Below are 18,883 nucleotides of genomic sequence, written 5' to 3'. Positions count from 1 at the left end.
TCATAATCCTATAAATTTAACTATTTTACTATTGCTACAAATCTAAATTTGTAGTTCATCATATATTAAGATTATGAGCATTTTTATGGGGTTGGATTTTATATATTAAGAGGAACAAGAAAAAAAAAAAAAGAGTTCAAGTTTTATTCTTCTCAAAGCCAGATACATAAAGATCCCTTAACAAGACCTTATTTTATTAACATTACATACATAAGACTTTGATCTAACCAAAAATAGCACTCAACAGAGTATTCTTTGCCTTGGTCATGGTTGATCCAGATTGTGGGCTCAAAACCACACCTTCTTGCCTGTTATACTTTAGACTCTTAGCTTGTTGTCTCGAGATATCGTACGAGTTCGCCAACACTTCTTCTGGGAGTTCACGAATGTAAGAGTAACGACCTGCGAGCTGAGTTGTCATTGCATTCTCATTCGTCTTGAATGCAATCCACTCGCACCCTTGTTCACCTGCTTTCTTTATTACTGCAAAGTCTTGTGGGACAACAATCAGCTGACCTTCTCGGACTACATCGTCGAACACTGATGACCCGTCGTTTCTAACGATCTGGAGACGGCTGCTTCCACTTGTGATGTAGATAACGCTGTGAGCGTTTAAGTTGTAGTGTGGCGCAAGAACAGCATTCTGTAAATATTACAGTACAATCGTAAAATTTAAGTTAAAGGTTATATGTTATAAAATGATGTGTATGTGAAAAAATTCAAAAAAAAAAAACAAGTATTTTAACCTTATAGAGAACGCCTCTCTCAGCACTAAGTTGGAGCATGTTGAGGACTGGGAGCTTGAAACTGTTGAGTTTGCTGACACGTCCACCACGTGGGTTGTACACGTCAGCACGAGTTGGGCTAGCAATGTTGGCACTCAACTGGGTAGAGCATAATGTTTCCTCTAAGCCGTTACCTCGTCCTCGTGGTGAGAATTGTTGCTGTTCTTGTTCGTCAGGAACAACAACATTGAAATTATCAGCACGGACTATTAATCCACGGTTGTCGTATTGACCTTGTAATTTAGTCACGGTTTCATATTCAACATTGAAGACCAGCTGAAGGATCTCCTCATCAAAACCGTTGAAGATGTTAAACCCTTGGTCTGCTTGTCCTTGTTGCATCGTAAATTTGTTGCAGTTTGCTGCACATGGTGAGTCGAGGACAAGTTCGCCTCTTAGACGCCGGCATACCTCACAAGGATCGGCTTGTTGGCCTTGGCTTCCTGATGGTCGTTGCTGGCTTCCCCAAGGTTGTTGGCCCTGGCTTCCTGATGGTCGTTGCTGGCTTCCCCAAGGTTGTTGGCCTTGGCTTCCTGATGGTCGTTGCTGGCTTCCCGATCCAGATGGGCGTTGAGTATCCCATGGCTGCTGACCATGGCTTCCTGAGGGGCGCTGAATATCCCATGGCCGTTGTTGTTGACCTTGGCTGCCTGACGGGCGCGGGCGCTGATCCCATGGCGTTTGTTGTTGACCATGGCTGCTTGATGGGCGCTGATCCCATGGCTGTTGTTGTTGACCATGGCTGCCTGAGGGGTGCTGAATATCCCATGGTCGTTGTTGTTGACCATGGCTGCTTGACGGGCGTGGGCGCTGATCCCATGGTGTTTGTTGTTGACCATGGCTGCCTGACGGGCGCTGATCCCATGGTTGTTGTTGTTGACCATGGCTGCCTGAGGGGCGCGGGCGCTGATCCCATGGTGTTTGTTGTTGACCATGGCTGCCTGACGGGCGCTGATCCCATGGTGTTTGTTGTTGACCATGGCTGCCTGACGGGCGCTGATCCCATGGTGTTTGCTGTTGACCATGGCTACCTGATGGCCGCTGACCGAAGTATTCCACTTGTTGACTTTGTGGGTTTCCAGCAAGGAAGAATTTCTATTCACATTCACATATAAATAACCAAAAGGAGTCAAATCTTTCAATTCAAATTAAGGTAAATGTTACAACATTATTATTATCATTATCATTATCATAGTTAAATAACCAACTCTAAAAACGCCAATAATGGCGTAGTTAAATTGGTAATGGGTGGAGACATTGCCACCAAAAAGCAGAATGTCATTGTTCAAAACACTATAAAATTGGCTGTCGATTTTCAGCCGGGTTATCGGTTATCAACCGTATTTTGGCGCTAAAAATAACTGAAACAAGAAAAAAGAATTTACCCTGAAGTTTCGGTCAAGCTGGTTAGCCACATTACTGGTATCACGAAGAACAATAGTGACAATAGGTGTTTCACCATCATTATAGGTCCAATGAACTGCACCAGCAGGCAAGGCCAAAATATCACCTTCCCTATATCGGTAAACTTTCTGGTGCTTGTCAGAAAACTGTTGCTGACCACTGCCCGATGGGAACGAAGTTTCGAATGTTTCTGGGCATCCAGGTAACACCGTTCCCTGAATACCACTACCTGTTACAAGTAAAAGTTACACAATAGTATACAAGTATACAACCTACGTACAATAAAAAAAAAAAAAAACGATCGAATAAGTAGTGCGTACCTCGAACAACATAAACGAGCTCGGGTGCACTAGGATAGTAAGGCAAAAGAAGTCCTTTCGGGTAAATCGTATGACGAACGGCTTCCACGCCCGCACATTCAAGTTCATCGTTCTCAAACGACTCAAAGAACTCCGAAACTCCAGCTTGTGATTCAACGCGACGGTTCGGTTCTCTAGCAATGATTCGATCGATCTGGCAGTCGGACCGTCCTGATAGACGAGACGGTTGCTGCGTTTGCATGCATGGTGCAGTTATCTGAGATAAACAGCCATGAAAAAGTACTAAAAAGATGCAAATTCCAAGTGGACGATGAGAAGAACCCATTTTGATCGATTGTTGTGATGTGGCGATATGGGTTGGTTTGGAATTTAATTTATAGTGGAGTTTGGAGTTTGAGAATTTGACACGTCATTAAAATGGTGGCACATTCTTTCTGTTTGAGATCACACGTTGGATATTGTTGTATGAAATGTGGCGATTGTGTTGTGAAATTGATAAAAGGTGGCAAATTTATTCTGATGTGTTTGTATGCTTTTGTGGATTTACAATTGTTATTGCATGCATGGCTTGTGATTCACTGAACTTGGTCACTATATTTAATGGAAATATATACTCCGTATAAAATAATAATATATCGACACTTCGACAGTGTACATACAAATATGTTACGAGTTGTACTGATATTGAAAAACATTTGTGACATTAATTTGGTACAGTAATAAATAAAATAGAATAAGGTCACTTGTAATTCTTATTGTCCATAAAAAAGTCCCTGATGCGCCATTGGTCAATTATTAATTAATGGGAGAAAAAAAAGGAAAAATTACAAAATGAAAAACTTACTCATATAATATATGTAATTGATCGTTCCCCTAATCCCCTGTACTTGTTTCCATTTGCGGTTTGAAGTGCATATATGATCCGATATAGTCGACATAGTCAAAAACTCACTTAATCAACTTCGCTTAATCTATTACTTCGGTTAACAAACGGATTATTTAGAACTTTCGTTTAAGGGATCAAATATGGTACAGTTGTTTCAGTTCACCATTCAACCATGATATTAATCAAAATGCAAATATACTATAACGTTTTTGCCCTGATATTTTTTTTCCAGACATTAACTCGCAAGTCGCAAGAGCCATTCACAAACCGCAAGTTGACTATTGCGACTTGTTTGGTTGCGAACCTGGGCATTGCTTACTTGCAAGTTACAAGATCGAGTGTACACCAAGTCAAAATTTGATTCAGACATTTTATCAAACACTCAGTGTGCATAACCAAAACCTCCTTACTTCTTCAAGTTATGACCCGTCATAAACAAATGTATGTGTTAACACCTATTTAATCATAATACTAGTTATGAATCATCAAATAAGTGACACAGGTTGTACCTAATGACAATCTCATCTAGAGAACGTAATAGGTTCCCTGAAGTTACCTCATACCTCGAGCAAATGTTGTGGGCCAACATTCAGCAATGATACGGACTCGCACAAAACTGAAGTCGAACTCCCAATTTCAGACATACTAATCAATTCACTTTTACAAAACATGAAATAACTAATAGATCAAGATTGGATATAGTTTACAGCTTTAGGTTCTGTTTTTTAATTTCGCTAAATGATCTGATTTGGTGTAATCATAAATATCAATCACTACATTTTATACTCCGTTGTTTCAATTTTACTTCTTCATTCTGTTCTTTCAACTTTTGATTACGTCTCCTAAAATGATTATAGACCTACTTCGTGTTCTTGTTACTGGAGGCGCTGGTACACTAGTCTTCTTTAGATTAATGCATATATATTCTTTTCCAGATAACTATAATGAGTAATCCTAAACTCTCTTGAGGTGTCACTAATATGGAGTAAAATAGTACTGTATTGTCTTATGTAGTTTATGAGTATGATCATTTATATATGTTAAGGTTCTGTTTGTTGATCACGGGACAAATCGGATATGCATTCGTTCCCATGATCGCTAGGGGAGTAATGTTGGGTCCTGATCAGCCAGTGATCCTTGACATGCTTGATATTCCACCTGTAGCTGATGTAGTGGCCCGAACTTTTCCATGTTTATATATATATTAAATGAAATTGTTATTTACATGATTAAGTGTTTCCAACATGTTAAGCAATCAAACTTGTTAAGACTTGATTAATTGAAATAGGTTTCATATAGACAATTGACCACCCAAGTTGACCGGTGATTCACGAACGTTAAAACTTGTAAAAACTATATGATGACATATATATGGATATATATATATATAGTTAACATGATATTATGATAAGTAAACATATCATTAAGTATATTAACAATGAACTACATATGTAAAAGCAAGACTACTAACTTAATGATTTTGAAACGAGACATATATGTAACGATTATCGTTGTAACGACATTTAATGTATATATATCATATTAAGAGATATTCATACATCATATTATCATGATAATATAATAATTTAAAATCTCATTTGATATTATAAACATTGGGTTAACAACATTTAACAAGATCGTTAACCTAAAGGTTTCAAAACAACACTTACATGTAACGACTAACGATGACTTAACGACTCAGTTAAAATGTATATACATGTAGTGTTTTAATATGTATTCATACACTTTTGAAAGACTTCAAGACACTTATCAAAATACTTCTACTTAACAAAAATGCTTACAATTACATCCTCGTTCAGTTTCATCAACAATTCTACTCGTATGCACCCGTATTCGTACTCGTACAATACACAGCTTTTAGATGTATGTACTATTGGTATATACACTCCAATGATCAGCTCTTAGCAGCCCATGTGAGTCACTTAACACATGTGGGAACCATCATTTGGCAACTAGCATGAAATATCTCATAAAATTACAAAAATATGAGTAATCATTCATGACTTATTTATATGAAAACAAAATTACATATCCTTTATATCTAATCCATACACCAACGACCAAAAACACCTACAAACACTTTCATTCTTCAATTTTCTTCATTTAATTGATCTCTCTCAAGTTCTATCTTCAAGTTCTAAGTGTTCTTCATAAATTCTACAAGTTCTAGTTTCATAAAATCAAGAATACTTCCAAGTTTGCTAGCTTACTTCCAATCTTGTAGAGTGATCATCCAACCTCAAGAAATCTTTCTTATTTACAATAAGATATCTTTCTAATATAAGGTAATACTCATATTCAAACTTTGATTCAATTTCTATAACTATAACAATCTTATTTCGAGTGGAAATCTTACTTGAACTTGTTTTCCTGTCATGATTCTACTTCAAGAACTTTCAAGCCATCCAAGATCCTTTGAAGCTAGATCCATTTGTCTCTTTTCCAGTAGGTTTATCCACAAAACTTGAGGTAGTAATGATGTTCATAACATCATTCGATTCATACATATAAAGCTATCTTATTCGAAGGTTTAAACTTGAAATCACTAGAACATAGTTTAGTTAATTCTAAACTTGTTCGCAAACAAAAGTTAATCCTTATAACTTTACTTTTAAAATCAACTAAACACATGTTCTATATCTATATGATATGCTAACTTAATGATTTAAAACCTGGAAACACGAAAAACACCATAAAACTGGACATACACCGTCGTAGTAACACCGCGGGCTGTTTTGGGTTTGATAATTAAAAACTATGATAAACTTTGATTTAGAAGTTGTTCTTCTGGGAAAATCATTTTTCTTATGAACATGAAACTATATCCAAAAATCATGGTTAACTCAAAGTGGAAGTATGTTTTTCAAAATGGTCATCAAGACGTCGTTCTTTCGACTGAAATGACTACCTCTTACAAAAACGACTTGTAACTTATATTTTCGACTATAAACCTATACCTTTTCTATTTAGATTCATAAAATAGAGTTCAATATGAAACCATAGCAATTTGATTCACTCAAAACGGATTTAAAATGAAGAAGTTATGGGTAAAACAAGATTGGATATTTTTTTAATTTTTGTAGCTACGGGAAATATTAACAATTCTATACAAATCATATCCTAGCTAACTTATATTGTATTATACATGTATTCTAATATATTATGTAATCTTGGGATACCATAGACACGTATGCAAATGTTTTGACATATCATATCGACCCATGTATATATATTATTTGGAACAACCATAGACACTCTATATGCAGTAATGCTGGAGTTAGCTATACAGGGTTGAGGTTGATTCCAAAAAATATATATACTTTGAGTTGTAATCTAGCCTGAGATGTGTATACACTGGGTCGTGGATTGATTCAAGATAATATATATAGATTTATTTCTGTACATCTAACTGTGGACAACTAGTTGTAGGTTACTAACGAGGACAGCTGACTTAATAAACTTAAAATATCAAAATGTATTAAAAGTGTTGTAAATATATTTTGAACATACTTTGATATATATGTACATATTTGTTATAGGTTCGTGAATCGACCAGTGGCCAAGTCTTACTTCCCGACGAAGTAAAAAATCTGTGAAAGTGAGTTATAGTCCCACTTTTAAAATCTAATATTTTGGGATGAGAATACATGCAATTTTATAAATGTTTTACGAAATAGACACAAGTAATTGAAACTACATTATATGGGTGAATGATCGAAGCCGAATATGCCCCTTTTGCTTGGTAGCCTAAGAATTAGTAAACCGGTCTACTAATTGACGCGAATCCTAAAGATAGATCTATTGGGCCTAACGAACCCCATCCAAAGTACCAGATGCTTTAGTACTTCGAATTCGTTTTTATCATGTCCGAAGGATTTCCCGAAATGATAGGGGATATTCTTATATGCATCTTGTTAATATCGGTTACCAGGTGTTCACCATATGAATGAATTTTATCTCTATGTATGGGATGTATATTGAAATATGAAATCTTGTGGTCTATTATTATGATTTGATAATAAATAGGTTAAACCTATAACTCACCAACATTTTTGGTGACGTTTTAAGCATGTTTATTCTCAGGTGATTATTAAGAGCTTCCGCTGTCGCATACTTAAATAAGGACGAGATTTGGAGTCCATGCTTGTATGATATTGTGTAAAAACTGCATCCAAGAAACTTATTTCGTTGTAACATATTTGTATTGTAAACCATTATGTAATGGTCGTATGTAAACAGGATATTTTAGATTATCATTATTTGATAATCTACGTAAAGCTTTTTAAACCTTTATTGATGAAATAAAGGTTATGGTTTGTTTTAAAATGAATGCAGTCTTTGAAAAAATGTCTCATATAGAGGTCAAAACCTCGCAACGAAATCAATTAATATGGAACGTTTTTAATCAATAAGAACGGGACATTTCAGTTGGTATCCGAGCGTTGGTCTTAGAGAACCAGAATTTTGCATTAGTGTGTGTTATCGAGTTTGTTAGGATGCATTAGTGAGTCTGGACTTCGACCGTGTTTACTTGAAAAATGATTGCTTAACAAATTTTGTTGGAAACTATATATTTTTAACATGTGAATATTATGTGATATATTAATCTCTTAACGTGTTTGATATTATGTGATAGATGTCTACCTCTAGAACAAGTCCCATTGACTCACCTAATAATAATGAAGAGTCAAATGTAAATTGGAATGATTCGTGGACTGATTCACAAGTTCCCGAAGAGGAACCGGAAGAAGAGTCGAAACCGGAAGAAGAGTCGGAACCGGAAGAAGAATCAGAACCGGAAGAAGAAATAGAACCAGTGGGGGAAATAATAAAACGGTTAAGTAGAAGAAAATCCTCAACCAACCGACCAAAGTTAATTATGGTCAATGGTGTTTCCGCCAAGGAAGCAAAGTATTGGGAGGATTACCAATTCTCCGATGAATCGGATCCCGACAAGGATTCCGATGATGTTATAGAAATTACCCCAACACAATTTAATAAGGCAAAAGAGAACAATAAGGGAAAGGGCATAAAAATAGAGAAATTTGATTCCAAACCCGATGAACTTTATATGTATCGTCAACACCCGTATTTCTTAAGTTGTGACAATAACCCGGGAACCTCTAAACCACCAGGTTTTTCTAAACCAATGTGGAAAACGACGGCTCGTATTAGGGGAACATCATATATCCCTAGAAACTTGGCAAAACGAACCAAAATCGAAGAAGAAGAAACGAGCAAGTCGGAATAAGATAGTTGTATTCGTGTGGTGTAATATATGTAATATAGTGTGCTTATGATTTATGATATATGTAAAAATTGCTTGTATTAATAAGTATTTTTTTTATGAATCCAACTCTTGTCTATTTTACAGTATAAAAACACAAAATGGATAGACAACCCAATATTTTAAGAGACCTACCCGGAGACATGATTGATGAAATCTTGTCTAGAGTCGGTCAGAATTCCTCGGCACAACTATTTAAGGCGAGATCAGTTTGTAAGACATTCGAAGAAAGTTTCAAGAATGCCTTGGTTTATAAAAGGCTTTCGTTCGAAAGATGGGGGATATCACATTGGGAAATCCATAAGTTACGATGTGTTTACTTTGATGCATATATTGCGGGGAACCCAAATGCTATTTTACGCAATGGGTTAAGAAATTATTTTGACTCAATATATCCGAATATAGGACTTCGTGATTTAGAAAAAGCGGCTAACATGCAACATAAAGAAGCATGTTATGCTTACGGGTTAGTAATGTTCGCTTCTCACCAAAATGAGAACAAGAACATCGGGCTACAACTATTAAACAAAACGTTCCCACAAGTGACGGAGTCGGTAATTGGGGTAAGAAATGAGGTTTTTAGGTTATTACGAGACTGTTGGTCATTACGTAACCTTCATCCTTTTGACGACGTTACAACACATTGTCTTACTATCGGTCACAACGGTTATGTTCCACAAAACCAAGGATGGGAAGTGGTATTAGTAAAACCAGAATGCATGACTTGTTTCTGAACGTATGAATTACGTGTCTTTATTGCCTTTGCTGAACGCCTTATTTATTAACTAGAATTATCTTCGCAACTACTTTGTATCAAAGTTTTATGTGCTATATTTCATGCTATATGTAAAATAGCGGTATTGTAAGTTTGCAAGTTATTGTATAAAGGTTTGAATATGATATATTTTTTTTGTGATTAGTTTTTCATATAGAATTGTAGTAGCTGAAATGGTATGTTAGCTACTAAGTATGAACTTAACGGGTAGGTACTACCCGAATTAAAGAGTATAAAACGCTAATATGAAGAAAGAGCTTTTATAAATAAGTTCATATTATGCTACGAAATACTATTGACTACTCTTGATATTCTATATGATTAACTCGTTTCTTTTGGCTATTTTTGAAGGAAATGGCACCAACTACTCGACATACCGTGAGTATGAACGAAGAGGAGTTTCGAACCTTTCTTGCTGCAAACATAGCCGCAGTACAGGCTGCGCTACATACCAACAATAACGCTGAATCTAGCAATGCAGCTAACGGCACAAGAAATCGTGTAGGATGCACCTACAAAGAATTCACTGCCTGCAAACCTTTGGAATTTGATGGAACCAAAGGACCAATTGGATTGAAACGGTGGACCGAGAAAGTCGAATCGGTGTTTGCCATAAGTAAGTGTACTGAAGAGGACAAAGTTAAGTACGCTATGCATACCTTCACTGGTACTGCGTTAACGTGGTGGAACACCTATCTTGAACAGGTAGGACAAAATGCTGCTTACGCACTACCGTGGTCGGCATTCAAGCAATTGATGAACGAGCAGTACCGTCCTAGAAACGAAGTCAATAAACTCAAGGCAGAACTTAGAGAGTTACGAACACAAGGGTTCGACGTTACCACATATGAACGACGATTCACAGAGTTGTGCCTATTGTGCCCGGGAGCATTTGAAGATGAAGAAGAGAAGATCGACGCGTTTGTAAAAGGGTTACCAGTAAGGATTCAAGAAGATGTAAGTTCACACGAGCCCGCTTCTATACAGAAGGCAACTCGAATGGCTCATAAACTCATAAATCAGATTGAGGGAAGAATTAAAGAGCAGGCGGCCGAAGAAACCAACACAAAACAACTCAAGAGGAAGTGGGAGGAAAACGGTGACAAGAGTCACCAGTACAACAACAATAACAATTACAACCACAATCGCAACAACTATCCCAACAACCGCAACAACAATCGCAACAATAACCGCAATCCTAACAATAACTACAACAAACATCCCAACAACAACAACAACAACTATAACAACTGTTTCAACAACAATAACAATCCCAACAACAACCTCAATAACAACAACGGCAACAAAAACCAAAAACAGCCATGTCATAGGTGTGAAGAAAATCACCAGGGGTTTTGCACGACATTTTGCAACAGGTGTAAAAGAAATGGTCATAGCGCGACAAAGTGTGAGGTCTACGGACCAAAGTTTAACAGAACTAAGGGAGCAAATAATGTCGGAACAAGTAATGTCGAAACGAATAGTGTCGGAGCAAGTAATACCAACGCTGTTTGTTATAAATGTGGAAAACCGGGCCACATTATTAGAAATTTCCCGAATCAGAGGAATACTAATGGGCAGGGCCGTGGAAGAGTTTTCAATATTAATGCGACAGAAGCACAGAAAGACCCAGAGCTTGTTACGGGTACGTTTCTTATTGACGATAAATCTGCTTATGTTTTATTTGATTCGGGTGCGGATAGAAGCTATATGAGTAGAGAATTTTGTGCTAAATTAAGTTGCCCATTGACGCCTTTGGATAGTAAATTTTTACTCGAATTAGCAAATGGTAAATTAATTTCAGCAGATAATATATGTCAGAATCGAGAAATTAAACTGGTTAGCGAAACATTTAAGAAGAGTTAGGGAGTTTTGATGTGATAATCGGTATGGACTGGTTGAAAGAAGTGAAAGCAGAGATCGTTTGTTACAAAAATGCAATTCGCATTATACGAGAAAAAGGAAAACCCTTAATGGTGTACGGAGAAAAGAGCAACGCAAAGTTAAATCTTATTAGTAACCTGAAGGCACAAAAACAAATAAGAAAAGGTTGCTATGTTGTGCTAGCACACGTCGAGAAAGTCAATTCGGAAGAAAAGAACATCAATGATATTCCCGTCGCAAAAGAATTTCCCAATGTATTTCCGAAAGAATTACCGGGACTACCTCCACACCGATCCGTTGAATTTCAAATAGACCTTGTACCGGGAGCTGCACCAATAGCTCGTGCTCCATACAGACTCGCACCTAGCAAAATGAAGGAACTTTAGAGCCAATTACAAGAACTTTTAGAGCGTGGTTTCATTCAACCAAGCACATCACCGTGGGGAGCTCCTGTTTTGTTTGTCAAGAAGAAAGATGGTACATTCGGGTTGTGTATCGACTACCGAGAGTTGAACAAACTTACCATCAAGAACCGCTACCCACTACCGAGAATCGACGACTTATTTGATCAACTACAAGGCTCGTCTGTTTATTCAAAGATTGACTTACGTTTCGGGTATCATCAAATGCAGGTGAAAGAAGATGATATTCCAAAGACTGCTTTCAGAACACGTTACGGTCATTACGAGTTTATGGTCATGCCGTTTGGTTTAAATAATGCACCAGCTGTGTTCATGGACCTTATGAACCGAGTGTGTGGACCATACCTTAACAAGTTTGTCATTGTTTTCATTGATGACATATTTATTTACTCAAAGAATGACCAAGAACACAGTGAACATTTGAGAAAGGTGTTAGAAGTATTGAGGAAGGAAGAATTGTACGCTAAGTTTTCAAAGTGTGCATTTTGGTTGGAAGAAGTTCAATTCCTCGGTCACATAGTGAACAAAGAAGGTATTAAGGTGGATCCGGCAAAGATAGAAACTGTTGAAAAGTGGGAAACCCCGAAAACTCCGAAACACATACGCCAGTTTTTAGGACTAGCTGGTTACTACAGAAGGTTCATCCAAGACTTTTCCAGAATAGCAAAACCCTTGACTGTATTAACACATAAAGGGAAGAAATTTGAATGGAAGGATGAACAAGAGAAAGCGTTTCAGTTATTGAAGAAAAAGTTAACTACGGCACCTATATTGTCATTACCTGAAGGGAATGATGATTTTGTGATATATTGTGACGCCTCAAAGCAAGGTCTAGGTTGTGTATTAATGCAACGAACAAAGGTAATTGCTTATGCGAACGAAGGTAATTGCTTATGCGTCCAGGTAATTGCTTAAAGCTTCGGGGTTCACAAGGTTTGGGCACATCAAGGCTAGTTCGGAAAATCGTTGATTATAAGCCTTGAGATCATTCCCGACTGCCTTTAAAGTTCTTAGCTCTTGTTCGAGCCTTCAGGTTTCTTCACGAGGGAAATATTCGACGATCATCTTTTCCCTTAAGTCGGCCCAAGAGAGGGCGTGAGCTTCATCGGTACCCACCGATTGTACATAGGTGTTCCACCATGTGAGGGCGACACCGGCGAAAGTGTGAGTGGAGTATTTGACCTTATCTTGGTCCCGACAACCGCTTATGCTAAAGACGGCCTCCGTTTGTTCCAACCATCGAGTGAGAGTAACCGGTCCCCCGGTCCCATCAAAAGTATGAGGTTTGCACCCCATGAAGGCTTTATAGGAGCACCCCTCGCTTGAGTTACCGGCTCCTTGATTGTTGTTGTTGTGGTTGTTGTTATTGTTATTGTTGGAGGAGTGACCGGCCATGGCCGCATCCACGACGGTGGCTATCATTCGTTGTAGAGCTTGTTCGGGAGTCTCATGGCGTGGCACACAACGAGGAGGCATTGTTCCTTTAAAACACAAGAATACCGTTGATTAGTATTTTCAATAATACTAATCATGATATGGAATAAGGATAGAGGGAAAAATTTTCCTTGACACGCCTTAAATTCTTTATGCCACAATGTCGGAACGTTCATATGAGTTACCGTAATATAATCTCGGAAATTATATTACCCTGATTCATATGTGCATTCGACATCATTTCATATAGTCAAGGTGGCATGTCAATCAAATTAAACAACGTGAGATTAAGATGAATAAGGAGTAGATATAAGTAGAAACGTTCGAGTATAAATGCACAAGTAGTCAAGTAAATCCTACTTCAAGTCTATATGTCGGTTGTAGTCTAGAATCACTAATGTAATTCCTACACCAATGACTCTAAATCCCTACAACCAACGCTCTGATACCATCTGTAGCGACCCGACAAAATCGTCATTGACGGCGTCGACTACTTAGGTCCCATTACGTGGTCATAAGTCTTTAAAATGACGTTTGACCGAAAATATGTCGCATTCATTTCAAAAGTTAAGATTTGTTCCCAGGTTTACAAGAATCGTTCATCCAAAAGTTACGTTACAAAGTTATAAGTACAATTGAAATCTATGCGACACGATTTAAAAGTAGCCAAAAGATGCTCCATGTATGCATGTATATACTCGACATCCAAGCAAGTATCAAAAGTAATGAGCGGAAGCATGTATCACAAAACGTTCAAGGACCTGAGAAAAACATAGAAATCTGTCAACGAAAACGTTGGTGAAATCATAGGTTTAAGTAAGTAAGTACAAGTGAACCAAAAGATTTGTAACATTGATAATAGTAATACATTCCAAAAGTTTGTTTCACGAGCACCCAATTATCAATGCTTAACATTCCTTCCATAGAACCCCATCACAATAGTGTTAGAACATACACTGTTTCTCGAAAATATATTTCATTCGTAAACGGTAGCGAACCGTTTGAATGAGGGTTTGTCAAACCCATATGGCCATATAACATAAGTTCTCGCTTACACCCGGCAAGTGTAACTAATGATAATCGAATTGAGGATTTTTGTTCAAACTCGTATGTAGAATGTTTGTTTTCCTGTACTTGTGTTCACTTAGCAAAAAGAAACGTTTATGTTTTCTCATCTCAAATGTAAGTTTAAAAGAGTAAAAGTGGGACTATGATCTCACCTTGTGTACACGAGTAATAAGTACTTCAATAAGTAACGTGTGCAAAGAACAATGCTAGTCTTGACCTAAACAAATAGGTCGTATCAATAATGGTAAACGCGATAGATTAAAGATGTTCAATTAGTCTTATGGCTCGTTACGACTCGATTATGTAGCATGTGAATCAAATTGTCCAAGTTTCATGCAAGATACAAGTATAGAAACAAGTTAGAAAGATTGCATAATCATTTGGTTAAGTTTGACAAAAAGTCAAATTTTGGTCGGGCCAAAGTCAACGAAAAAGTCAACACGTTCGGGTCGGGTCCCGAACTATTTTTCTGTGTTAGTTATTCATATATAAGCATGTTAGAACAAGTTTCATGTGAATCGGAGGTCCATAGCATGCCACACATTTTTCGTATTTTGGACAAGGTGGTCAGAAGCTGGACACGCCTTATGTCGCGCCGTGACAAAGGCTGGCCGCGCCGCAGCATTACACGCGAGCTGGTACCTGGCCAGTTTCAGTTTTCAAAGTCTCAACCCAAAACTCTTTCAAGCATAAATCACAACCGCTAACACTTAGAACTCGTATCTTATATCGTTAGAAAGGTAATTCGACAAAGAACACAACAAAATACATTTCACCAACCAAAAACACTATTTGCAATAATCGACTTTTCAAATCAAATGATCAATCAATGCACACATTTAATGCTTTAAATTTTACAAGTGCACATTTATGAATCGGGCATTTAATGCATACATAAAACACGCCGTTTTGTAGATAATCAAGCATACAATACCACTAACTACTTACTAACAATAATTCATGGCATTCAATGCATCAAATATTCATTTCAAGCTTATCAAACCCTAACCCAAATTCACCAAAATCACTAATCAAGTTTATGGAGTTTTCTCAAGCAACCTACACATCACTTTGAAGCTAGTGATACTAGGAACACATTTAATACATGTACTTATATCATTTAACAACATTCAAGCAACCAAATCATCAAATCAAACACACCAAAGTTCATATTCAAGCTAGTTACTTCAAACAATGAGATCGAGCATATAAATCATATAATCATGTTAGACTTGAGCCATAGACACTAATTAACAACTTTATAAGTTTAAAACATCAAGAACACAAAATCTAGTGATTTTAGAAAGTTACCCAAATGTAATGAAATCGGTATGGAATCGAAGAGGAAGTTGCAAGGATTCCAAATATGTAATTTGTTTTGATTGATGTTTGCTTGAACGGATTTAGATGATGAATCTTCAAATTGGAGAATTGAAAGAAAATAGGGAAGTAGTAAAAGAAAAGGAAAATGGAAATGAAAAAAGATGGGAGGTGGGGTTGACTAGTCAAATGCTAGTCACCTCTTTGGCACTTTGGCAAAACTAGTCCCTCAAGTTCGGTTGCGGGTGCGTGATTTACCTAAACGAGATATTTTTAAAACGCGTATTAACGGGAGATATTATAAACATATAACGGAATTTAAAATAGTTAAACGGAAAAGTAAACGAAAAAAGGTGGGATGTTACATTACCTACTCCTTAAAAGAAATTTCGTCCCGAAATTTAAGTAGGCGTAGTAGTCGTTGTTTCTTCCTCGGGATCTTGCGTTTCCGGAACTGGGAACAAGTGAGGGTATTTCTTTTGCATTGATCTTGCCTTTCCCAAGTAAACTCGGGTCCCTTTTTGGCGTTCCAACGGACTTTAACAATCAGAATTCGGCTTTGTTTCAATGTCTTGACGGAGGTGTCCACAATTTCAACCGGTTCCTCCACAAAATGAAGTTTGTCATCAATAGTAAGTTTCTCGAGAGGGATGACGATATCGGGTTCGTCAAGATACTTTTTCAAGTTAGATACATGGAAGGTAGGATGAACGGAGTTCAATTGAGGCGGAAGATCTAAACGATAAGCAACGGTTCCAATACGCTCCAAGATTTCGAAAGGGCCAATATACCGCGGATTTAGCTTCCCGCATTTCCCAAAACGGATTACACCTTTCCAAGGTGCGACTTTTAATATTACTCGGTCACCGACTTGAAATTCGAGGTCGTTGCGTCGTTTGTCGGTATAGCTCTTTTGACGACTTCGGGCCGTCCTAAGCCTATCTCAGATTTGAACGATTTTCTCGGTTGTTTCTTGAATGAGTTCGGGTCCGGTGATTTGTGTGTCGTCTACTTCGGCCCAACAAAGAGGTGAACGACATTTTCGACCATATAAAGCTTCGAATGGTGCGGCGTTAATACTCGCGTGATAACTATTATTGTAGGAGAATTCGGCGAGAGGCAAGTGCTTATCCCAAGCTTTTCCAAAGTCGAAAACGCAAGCTCGTAGCATGTCTTCCAAGGTTTGAATTGTGCATTCGCTTTGTCCGTCGGTTTGCGGATGGTATGCGGTGCTCATGTCTAAACGTGTTCCCAACGCTTCTTGTAAAGTACGCCAAAATCTAGAAACAAAACGGCCATCTCGGTCGGAGATAATCGATAACGATACACCGTGTCGGGCTACGATCTCCTTAATGTAAAGTTGGGCAAGTTTCTCCATTTTATCGGTTTCCTTCATGGCTAGGAAGTGCGCGGATTTGGTGAGTCGGTCAACAATAACCCAAATAGTATCATAACCGCCAACCGTCTTTGGTAGTTTGGTGATAAAATCCATCGTTATCCTTTCCCACTTCCATTGAGGGAGCTCGGGTTGTTGAAGTAGTCCGGACGGTCTTTGGTGTTCGGCTTTGACTTTGGAACATGTCAAACACTTGGCAACATAAGTAGCTACGTCCCTTTTGATGTTCGGCCACCAATATTGTTCTTTAAGGTCGTGGTACATCTTATTGGCACCGGGGTGAATCGAGTATCGTGACTTATGGGCTTCATTTAAAATAAGGTTTCGTAGGTCCCCATATCTAGGCACCCAAATCCTTTCGGCGAAATATCGGAGTCCGGTCTCCCTAATTTCAAATCGAGAGACTAGAATGTTCATGAGCTAGTGTGAAACGTTTTCATCCTTGAGAGCCTCATCTTGGGCTACCCGAATTTGGCTATTAAGGTTGGTGTGAATGGTGATGTTTAAAGCTCGGACACGAAGAGGCACCGCTCTTTCTTTTCGACTCAAGGCGTCAGCTACTACGTTTGCCTTCCCGGGATGGTAATGAAGCTCACAATCATAATCGTTTAAAGTTTCAATCCAACGTCGTTGTCTCATGTTTAGTTGCTTTTGATCGAATATGTGTTAAAGGCTTTTGTGATCGGTGAAGATGGTACTTTTGGTTCCATAAAGATAGTGTCTCCACATTTTAAGTGCGAAGACAACAGCTCCGAGTTCGAGATCATGTGTCGTGTAATTTCGTTCATGAATTTTGAGTTGTCGAGAAGCGTAAGCAATGACTTTCGTTCGTTGCATCAACACACACCCAAAACCATGTTTCGCGGTGTCGCAATACACAACAAAATCATCGTTGCCTTCGGGAAGTGACAAGATAGGAGCGGTGGTTAGCTTCGTTTTCAAGATTTGAAATGCGGATTCTTGTTCGGTTGCCCAAACGAATTTTCTTCCCTTATGAGTTAACGCGGTTAGAGGACGAGCGACCAAAGAGAAATCTTTGATGAATATACGATAGTATCCGGCGAGACCCAAGAATTGATGAATGTGAGTAGGAGTAGTAGGAGTCTCCCATTTACTAATGGCTTCGATTTTTGATGGATCGACTTTAATACCTTGATCACTTACAACATGACCAAGAAATTGAACTTCCTTCAACCAAAATTCACACTTGGAGAATTTGGCATAGAGTCGTTCTTGTCTCAAGAGTTCAAGCACAAGTCGGAGATGTTGTTCGTGTTCTTCTTCGCTTTTAGAATAGACCAAGATGTCATCGATGAACACAATAGCGAATTTATCGAGATACGGTTTGCACACGCGGTTCATAAGATCCATGAACACCGCCGGTGCGTTAGTGAGACCAAATGGCATTACAAGAAATTCATAACTACCATAACGAGTCCGGAAGGAGGTTTTGGAGACATCTTCCCCCTTAACCCTTAATTGATGATAACTCGAGCGGAGATCGATTTTCGAATATACACAAGACCCTTGTAGTTGATCAAATAGGTCATCGATGCGCGAAAGAGGATATCGGTTCTTAACCGTCAATTTGTTTAGTTCACGATAGTCAATGCACATTCGTAGGGATCCATCTTTCTTCTTAACGAATAAAATCGGAGCGCCCCAAGGTGAATGGCTAGGTTGGATAAAACCACGATCAAGTAGTTCTTGGATTTGACTTTGCAATTCTTGCATTTTGGATGGAGCAAGTCTATATGGTGCACGTGCTACGGGTGCGGCTCCCGGAATAAGATCAATTTGGAATTTTACCGGTCGATGAGGTGGAAGGCCCGGCAATTCGTCGGGAAATACATCGGAAAAGTCACTAACAATTGGCACATC

At 38.2% G+C, this 18,883-nt stretch overlaps 1 protein-coding gene and 1 pseudogene across 1 annotated transcript; one reads left to right on the top strand and one right to left on the bottom strand.

Moving 5' to 3' along the window:
- Positions 1 to 223: 223 nt before the first annotated feature.
- On the bottom strand, positions 224 to 2,834 carry LOC139866825 (11S globulin seed storage protein Ana o 2.0101-like). The gene is made up of 5 exons (XM_071855148.1): positions 2,510 to 2,834; positions 2,171 to 2,418; positions 1,845 to 1,880; positions 747 to 1,265; positions 224 to 643 (listed from the first exon to the last, which is right to left on the bottom strand). Exons 1-5 carry the CDS (start codon positions 2,832 to 2,834, stop codon positions 224 to 226), a joined length of 1,548 nt encoding a protein of 515 aa, XP_071711249.1.
- A 1,408-nt stretch (positions 2,835 to 4,242) lies between these two features.
- The window catches only part of LOC139866741 (malate dehydrogenase-like), an 82,034-nt pseudogene continuing 67,393 nt past the window's right edge, over positions 4,243 to 18,883 (top strand).

Source organism: Rutidosis leptorrhynchoides, chromosome 1 (genome assembly GCF_046630445.1).
Source record: "Rutidosis leptorrhynchoides isolate AG116_Rl617_1_P2 chromosome 1, CSIRO_AGI_Rlap_v1, whole genome shotgun sequence".
NCBI lineage: Eukaryota > Viridiplantae > Streptophyta > Magnoliopsida > Asterales > Asteraceae > Rutidosis > Rutidosis leptorrhynchoides.
The sequence above is the reverse complement of the archived record's forward strand: the minus strand, read 5'-3'. Positions and strand labels throughout refer to the sequence as shown.